Source organism: Chaetura pelagica, unplaced genomic scaffold (genome assembly GCF_000747805.2).
Source record: "Chaetura pelagica isolate M959 unplaced genomic scaffold, ChaPel_1.0 scaffold70, whole genome shotgun sequence".
Lineage (NCBI taxonomy): Eukaryota > Metazoa > Chordata > Aves > Apodiformes > Apodidae > Chaetura > Chaetura pelagica.
In genome coordinates, this window is record NW_009952265.1 from 5,706,890 (window position 1) to 5,715,947 (window position 9,058).

The following is a 9,058-nucleotide window of genomic DNA, read 5'->3' on the forward strand; positions in this document are numbered from 1 at the left end:
CTGTAGGCAGGGCGAAGCTGTGGCAGTTTCTCTTCTGCTTTCCCCTTATTCCCTGTCCGCTCCAGAACTTCAAAAACAAACCAAAAAAATCCCACCCGAAAACAACCAAGTAAAAAACCCAGGAATCAACACTCAAAATTATTTTCCTCTATCGCCTGCTCCCCGTTCCCCGCACTCCCGAGTCTGCCCGTCTCCAGAGCGGCGTGCCGGGCTGTGGGGCAGGAGGGCCTGGGGCCCCGGGGCTGGGCCGGGGTTCGGTGCCGGCGGGAGTCCCTGGGGGTGTCCCTGGGGGTGTCCCTGGGGGTGTCCCTGGGGCTGCGGAGCCGCTGCCGCGTGCCCTTCAGCTGCAGCGAGTTCTCATTTGCCGTTGACCTTCCACGTGCTTTTCCTTCCCAAATACCTTAAGCTCTCTTAGGATAGATTTTCTGAACTCTTCAACAGTAGATTTTTCGAGTGTCTTTTGAGAGAGATTTCAGTTTGCTCATTTCGAAAATGATTAAACTAAATAGTTGCAGTTGGTTTCAGCCCTGTCTTGTCAGGGGCTGCTGTATTTGCTTCCCCCACACTCCTACCGCTCTTTGTCAGTTTCCGCAGTTCTTGTAAATGGCTTTTTAGTATTTTTGGTAGAAAGAGATTAACGTTTTCTAATAAGGACGGGTGTGTTCTTTTATTGAGAAATAATAATTTAAAAAACCCAACAAGTTAAGAAATCTGCATATAGAAACAGATTGTGTGGATGTGAACAGTGTAATTTTATTTTGGGATGTGGTAACCATTTATTAAGAACTTAACATTTAATGTATTACATTCATTCAGGCGATGTTTAATATTGAACCTTGTTGAAATTGGAGGTTGGCTGCAACAATTGCAAATCATTCCAAATGTCATCCAATGAGGAAAAAAATAGAGCAACTATTATAGAAATTTTTTCAAGATTTGCTTAAATACAGAGTAGGAAAATAAGCTTCAGTGCTTTTTCTTGTTTTATATAAAAGATTTTGTCTTCCAGGTTTGTTCATTTTGGTATTCTCTAAGCAGAGGAATGTGTGAAAAGGCAGGATGAAATAAAATTGTAAAAACAGATTTCTAACACAATTGTTATTTTAATGGGCAATTTTACAAGGATGGATTTAGTTTCAGTAATAGTTTTAAGAAGAGTTTTAAAGAGACATCAAAGTGTCTGAAATCTTTGTAACAGACCTAGCTTCAAAGATCAGAGGGGAAATAAAGTATTTGGAAAGTGCTTCTTACTTTTGAAAAGTAAAACTCCTTTACCTGTTTCTTTTTTTTTCTAAAATGTTGGCCTCACTTAAAGTTGGTAGTCTTGCTTTAAGGTGGTATTTATGGGGTTAACCCTGTATTGTGTTTTGTGCTGTCATAGATAATTTGAAGACTATCATAGATAGTTTAAAGCCAGTCTTCTATCTGAAATAAGATTTTTTCGGCTCTTTCATTCTTCTAGAGTTTTCTTACTGTAAATAGTTAACACTTGTCAATAGAAAGCAGTTTTGTTCAGAAGTCTTTTGTGGTCCTGTGTCTTTATGGTTACCATATCTTTTTTGTCTTTGTTTATAAGCCTTTGTTAACATACACTGCAGCATTGTCAACACTATCCCTGACTGTGGCCCGACTTTGTACAGTTTTCTACAAAAAGGCTTTGGGATATTTTTCTGTGATGAGAATTGAAAGTAATTCCCAAGCTACATTAGTACTTGCCTTCAGCTCTCTTCTTAGAGGTTTTTTTTTCTCTCTTTTTTTTGGTGTTACAACCTACGAGACAACAGCCAGACTGTGCTGAGTCCACCTTCCTCCCACAGGCTGGGCTGTCTGGCTTCGTTGGTCTTAACTGTGATGAGCTTTACAGCTTGATTAGATGGCCTTGTAGGCAGGCACCATTTTGTTTTGTTTCTTAGTACAGTTAGTTTTTTAGGGCCATGGTAAAGTAAAGCAGGAAATGAATAACAGTACAGTAGCATGGGATCCAGTAAGCACTCTACAAAATTCAATCAAGTAATTTGTGGTAAAATGTGGGAAATCTGAATGTAGCCTCATCTTAAGGTATTTTTTTTAAATTGTTGATACATGAATTGAAAATATTAATATATTTATTCTAGTATCCTTTTAATTTTTTATTTTAAAACAATTTTAATATTGAAATGCTGTAAACAGCATGGGCAATAATCTACTCTCATTTTTCTGAAATTGAATTTGGAGTTGAAATCAGAACTAGTAGGAGGCTTTTATTTTTTAGAATGAAGTAATTCAGAAAGGAAAGAGCCTTTGTCTCATTAATATTCTGTTAAGCCTGAAGTTTTACATTATGAGGTGAATACTAACTACATTTTCAAGGTATCAATCACAGCATCCAGAATTAATGAACATACGATTTTTGAATATTTTTTTTCTGTCCATAAATGGGTTAGAAGAAAGTTGTAGGTCTGCATGAGAATAATGTCAGGTAGAGATGGAATCACGAATTAGGAAGCTATTTATTATCATATATACTTTTATATCACTGAAACATAAGTAGCTGCTTTACAAAAATCAGTTAAGTATGAAAGGATGCCATGTTATTTATTACTACTTATACTTTAGGTTTGAGTTAGGCAGCAAATTGAGGTTGGCATACAGCATTTTAGCATGTACTAAAGTAGAAATTGAGGCTAATAGCTGCATGGTTGCAGTCCTGTAATACATTTTCAAGCTCTTGCATGGAAAGACAGATAAAAGTGGGAACTTTACATTGGAAATTCTGAGGAAGTTTGTTAGGAATAGTGTGGTCTATTGTAGTAAAGATTGCTTGTGCTGTCTGTTCTCCTGTCCATGTCGCAGCGAGTCTAAGGCAAGGTGCAGTTTTACAGAGCTGGTCTAGATCTCTGAGTTCCTTCCTTGGACTAGTTTTTGTGTCCTGGGCATTTAAAGAAGCTGCACAGAATCTTCACCTGTAGTTGTAGTTAGAAGGCTGTGGGCCTGAACATGAATTTTGTAGGCAGTGTGTATTCTAGAGCACTCCTAATTTTATTGTTAGGCTGTAGTATTTCTTTTGATGGTGATTAAAATCTATGAAAAATACTGTGTTTCAGTTGCACCAGGACAGCAGGATTCTTTCCTTACTGATACTAGAAAAAGTTTCAGTAGATCTTAAATAAATATCAATAATAGCTGTATTCTCCATGTTAGAGTATCATCTCCTGGTCTCAAAGAATAATCTTTTTCAGTTTGGTTTTCCTTTTTTTTTTTTTCTTTAATCATCAGTATTTTTTTTATTTGCAGATATTTGCGGTAAAAAATTTGTATGTTCAATGCAGTGTCAACTGAACCTACTGCCTTTTATAATTGCAGCTTTTGAGAATGGGAGGTACATTTAAAATGTTGCAACTTAGGGCAAAGTAGTATCCCATGAAGGATAAATGTTATTCCTAACATGACAGTCTTAATTTAAAAAGATTGCTAATGCTGGTAACCCTCTGGACCAGATACCGGTTTTTATAAATCCAGTGTATCTAGTAATGAGTAAAGAGTAATTCATCTCTGTAGTAGAGAACAGTCCTTGTTCAGAAGGGATTTCAGGCTGTGGCTGTTCTCTGTGGAACCTCTCAGATTAGTAGTAAGATTCAGAACTGGCTATGTGCTTTATGGATACTGTATGTAGGCACTACACATACATAGTAAACTGCTAATGTTTTGCAACTTTTTTTTTTTTTTTAATTTCAAAACTTTATGACTAATTCTGATGATACTAATTTTTGTGTAGTTAGGCATAAGGGTTAAAACTTTTAGAAGCACTTTTAATTGCCAATATTTTCTTTTCCTTACAGTGGTGGGAAGGACAGCTGTTACAATATGATGCAGTGTGTTGCTGCTGGGCATCAGATTGTTGCTTTAGCCAATTTAAGACCTGCTGAAAACACAGGTATGACAAGCACATTTCTTAGAGGAGATGATTTATTTATTTTTTTAATACAATTAGAAACAATGGAGGCACAGCTGTGCCTGAATTAAGTTCCTTTATGTGTTTGTATGTAGTTTTGCATATTGAAGGGCAATCTAGAAATCTGAAAAAAGGTAGGAAAAGGAAAATGCTATGGAGACATATTAAATGTATTTTTCCTCAAAGGGGAAAGAAGCACAAGAAGAGTAAAAAAGAGGCTTATGCAGGTTGAAAAAGGGAAAATACGAATATTCCTGGTAGTAAACAAGGGTATTGTGTGAGTTCAGTAGCACAAATAGTAAAATGTAGTTGAAGACATCATCAAACAAAACAAACACTGTAGTCTAGAAAAGCTTTAAATTGGCATAAACCGTTCTAGCTGACAAAAATGCAGTTTTGCTGCTGATCATTTGTTTTTAAACTTTTGGATCTTTATCCATTACTCTAGCCCAGCATTTTTTAACTGAATTGAGGAATTGATCCAGATTAGAATTGATGTTGATGCACTTCCTTTACCTGCCTTTTTGCGTCATCTTAGCTTGGACCAATTTTTGAATAAGTTCCTCACAGGCTGCACCTAGACTTATTTCTGTGAAAGAGAATGGGAGAAACTAAGGTAGTCTTAAGTCAGTGGTGAGGTGAGAAGGTGTGCTGAGTGCTTCTGTGTTGGACTAACTGAGGCTTGAAGAGGTTAGTTGTTTCCCAGTTTGTAGGGGAGAATCAACGTATGTTAAATGATGAAATGATATCTGGTACCTGTATGGTAAGAAGATATCGAGAGAAAGTGAAGGAAAAAGGAAATAGGGAGCTGCTATCACAAATGAGTCACAGATGGGAATGACAAATACTGTGTGATTTATCCACATCAGAAATGTAGGATATTGTCATTAAAATCATAAAATGCTCTCTTTAAGTATGTAGTTGAAATTTTGTGGAAAGTTAATTGAGGTGCTTCAGGCAACAGTGGATTCTATGTCATTCATTTTATTTTATCTTGTACCACTGTTGCCTGGAGAGTCTCAATTAATAAAGAAAATGTGTATTCTGAACTGAATATCAGTTTAAAGACCTTGTCATATCCATGTGTGTTGAAAACCACTGAGTTTTCTTTTAAAGCACCTCTTCTGGTCTAAGTTGGTTAGTTGTGATTATGGGTTTGCAGTTGCCCATTTTGAGCAAAAGTGTATCTGTTGTATGGCATCAAATATGACATGACCTAATTGTTACATCACGAATTAGTTATCTTTTACATGTTACAGACCTTTCTCTCTGCAAGGTGTGCTATATTGGTATGCAGCAGAGACACTTAATGTGTTTGTGTCAGTTAAGAGAAGTTCCAGTATTACAAAGTAGCATTAAAATAGGGAACTGTTTTAACTTTCAATAAATGAGGTGGAGATTTCACCTATAATGGTGTATTTCTTTATCAGTCTGTTTGAAAAATTATCTGGAAGGTTATATATGTAAACAGTTTATCACATAGTTTGAGGTTCAAACTCAGTATCTGAATTTTAGCAGCTTTTTACTTACCTGCTAACTACAAACTGCTCATAAGAAAATTCAGTTAAATCTTTCTCCTGGTTAAGGAAAGAATGGCAGACTTGATGTCATTTCAAGCTGAATTTTTAAAAAGAGTGAAGGTAGGAAGGGTCTGGATATTATAACAGATTTGCTTTTCTTTTGTATCTTAAGTAATGTCAAAACATTGTAGGAGTCTACTTTTATTGTACTGAAGGTAAAGTAATATCTTCTTTCTTGATGACCATTTTAACATCTTGCTAACATTTGATAATTTTCAGAGTGAAGTTTTTGGAAATTCTGCCAACCTATTGCTTATTCTCAGTATTGCAGCATGTTCCAAATTACATGCTCTGAGTATGTTGAAGTGTGCCTGGGTTTGTGCCTCTGAACTGTCTTCCTATTTAAATTACCATATACATAGTAGCAGGATTGGATGATTATGAGACTTTTGGATGGAGCAGGGAGGAATATTAAAGAAGAAATAGACACCACAATTTTCAAATCGGCAGCATGTTTGTGACAGATGTCTTTCTCTCCATAAGTCTGTTGGGTAGAGAAATCTTTTTGTTTCTTTCCATGTTTATAGAGTTATTGTCACTGAACATCTGTTTGTGAAGTGAAAACTATTAACATAGTTGTTAATATTGTTGTTTCAATACTGTACCTGATATAATTGTTTCTTGATTGTGACAGGGCAGACTGATGAATTGGACAGCTATATGTATCAGACAGTAGGACACCATGCCATTGACCTATATGCTGATGCTTTGGATTTGCCACTCTATCGTGGTTTCATAAAGGGTACCAGTGTAAATACTGGAAGAGTGTATACCACATGTCAGGAAGATGAGGTTGAAGACCTTTACCACCTCTTGAAACTTGTTAAGGTATGCTGAATGAAAAGAATGAAATGCTACTTAAATCAGTTTTGAATTTAAGTAAATGATCCACTTAGGTATTTAAGGAAAGCTTTGAGAAAAAATTTAGACACTTTTATTCTTGTAAGTTTTATTTCCACGCCTTTGTTCTTCTTAGCACTGTAAATGCGTAGCATAACTTTATTCCTTTTTTCTCAATGTAAATCAAACTTATTCATTCACACTTCAAGCTAAAATCTTGTTTCTGTTTCATGAAAATTTATCTAACTGGTGCTCAGCATATACTACAAAAACCGTAATTGTGAATTTTTTTTTTTAAATGAAATGTTTATGTAGTTTCATATTCAAAATAATGCATTGCTTGGTTACTGAAATGAGAGATCTTTTGGGTTCTGTGCATTTACCAGTGTATGGATAGTCATGCCTAGACAATTCCATTTGTGCACACTTACGCTCTGTAAACCAGAATTTGCTATTTCTTTGTATGTTGCAGGTCATTCGCAAAGTATTACAGAATATTTTACAATTATAGTAAATACACATTTTATTTTATTAATCAAACTGCTAGACTACTTTCAGAAACTTCAGTTAAAGGTATTAGTCAATTCAGGTATTGAACATTTCCTACATTGAGAGGAGAATTGACATTCATGAACCTAGAAGTTTCAGGCTTAGTCTTTGTTCAGTTTTAAAAATTGAAGTTGCAGATAAGACCTAAGAATGTGGATTGAGTGCAGAGTGCTTCCTGAATTGTGTTGGAGCTGAATGTTACATCTTCTAAAGACTTTTGACAGAAAAATCATGTTCCTCTGAAGTAAAAGTAAAAAAATAATTCACCTCTACTGGAGTAGAAGACTACAAAACAGAACAGTTTATGTAGGTTGTATGGCCTCAAAGTTGTGCTAGCTGAGCTTTAGATTGGATATTAGTAAAAAATTCTTCACCATAAGGGTTATCAAGCAGTGGAACTGACTGTCCAGAGAAGTGGTTGAGACACCATCCCTGGAGGTGTTTAAAAGATGTGTAGTCATGAAGCTTAGGGAATGGTTTAGTGGTAGACTTAGCAGTGTTAGGTTTATGGTTGGACTCAAAGATCTTAAGGATCTTTTCCAACATAAATGATTATATGATTATGCTCTAAACTGCTTCTCAGAGGTTTTAAATGGAATGTGCATGTGTTGCAATACAGGAATTGAAAGAAATTATTTACAATATTTTTGAACTATTATAATATTAGAAATTAGAAGGACTAGTATATGCAGTCTCTTAAAGCTGCATACTAACGCTTTCTGCCATTGGGTAACATAATAAATTACTGATCAATTTAATTAAAAATGGGCAGATTAGAGGCAATTAAGATGACACTTCCTTTTAAATTCTTGCTTTGGAGAAATGGATGCCTGACATACATTAATGCTAATGTTGAATCTTAACAACTTCTGCTTTGGAAGTCTGTATATGATAGTTATAACTATAGTTGAAAGAGATGTTATCAAGTTTTCTGCAATATAGAAATACTGATTTCAGCATATGATGTTTTAAAGGCACAAATATGTTTTATGTCTTTATGTTGAAGTTTGGGTAACTATACCTTTACAGTAAAAACTGTCTATGAAATTCTGGTCCATAAGTTTCAGTAGAAGTCTTGCATATCCTGATGAATAAGTGCAAAATTATCAGGGGGACTTAAAGCACAGGAGCTGTGAGACTGTTTTTTTTTCATTTTAAGAAAAAGACAGGAACATTTTTCTTTTGTGTATTAACAGTAACTTTGAAAGCTTTCTATTTTTTTTTCACATTTATTTATAACTGCAATTTATAGCTTGACTATGTAAGTCTTAATCACTGAGGACTTTAAGATTTTTTTTTTCCCCCAGATGTTTAGAGTTTTAAAAAGAGAGCTCAATTTGCATTCTTTTGAAGGGAGGGGAGGAATTCCGTGGAAGCTGCGGAAGCCTTGTCAGAATACATCCTCGAGTGAACGTCATTTCAAAACACTGGTCAAACTAACATAGCTCTGTTTTTGTGTCAAATGGTTTGAGCCCAAGTGTACAGGAAAGGTGTGTCAAGATCAAAATCACACAGCGTGTCTTGCTTTCATTTTGTAAAGAATGCTTGTATTGCAAGTGCTTCAATAAAAAATTAAAACACATTTGAAAAACTAGTATGAATTCAAAAGCATCTGCTGATATTTTTAAAAACAATGTTATGAGAACCAGATTTCTGAAAAGTTAAATATTCCCTTGCAGTGCTGGGAAACTTAGGACAACAGTCCTCTTTCTGGTTCATGGGACTCAGAAAGTGGCATTAACCGCCGATGACAGTAAATCTGCTAATTTAACTGTCAGAAACCAAGATGTTTGATAGGTATGAAGAAAATTTATATTTATTTTTCAGTTGACCTGATTTTAATTCTGTATTCAATATATGTTGTGAAATGTCAGAGTATTTATATGTTTGAAGGTATCTTGCTACACAGGCCTCACCTGATAGTAGAATATTTACTTTGTGAGACATGTAACTCCTGAACTCTAAGGATTAATTTACTCTTCTCTCTACATTACTGAATAGGGATTTCTGATAGCCTTGTTTGTCCATGTTTGTTGCTTCATGTGTTGGAGCTTTTTCCAGCAAAGCTTGTAAGCACGAGAGTTTCTTAGTTACCTGAATTAGCCTTCACGGTTTTATCATAGCGCTGTCTTTGAAACCAGGAAATATGTGGGAAAAT

General features: G+C 35.3%; 1 protein-coding gene across 1 annotated transcript in view; it reads left to right on the plus strand.

Annotated features, from left to right (window-relative positions):
* Positions 1-3,104: 3,104 nt before the first annotated feature.
* DPH6 (diphthamine biosynthesis 6) overlaps positions 3,105-9,058 on the plus strand; it is a 188,686-nt gene continuing 182,732 nt past the window's right edge. The window contains exons 1-3 of the mRNA XM_010007704.1: positions 3,105-3,116; positions 3,817-3,913; positions 6,146-6,339. Coding sequence (XP_010006006.1) covers positions 3,844-3,913; positions 6,146-6,339 — 264 coding nt within the window. The 5' untranslated portion in view covers positions 3,105-3,116; positions 3,817-3,843. The remainder of the gene's footprint in view (positions 3,117-3,816; positions 3,914-6,145; positions 6,340-9,058) is intronic.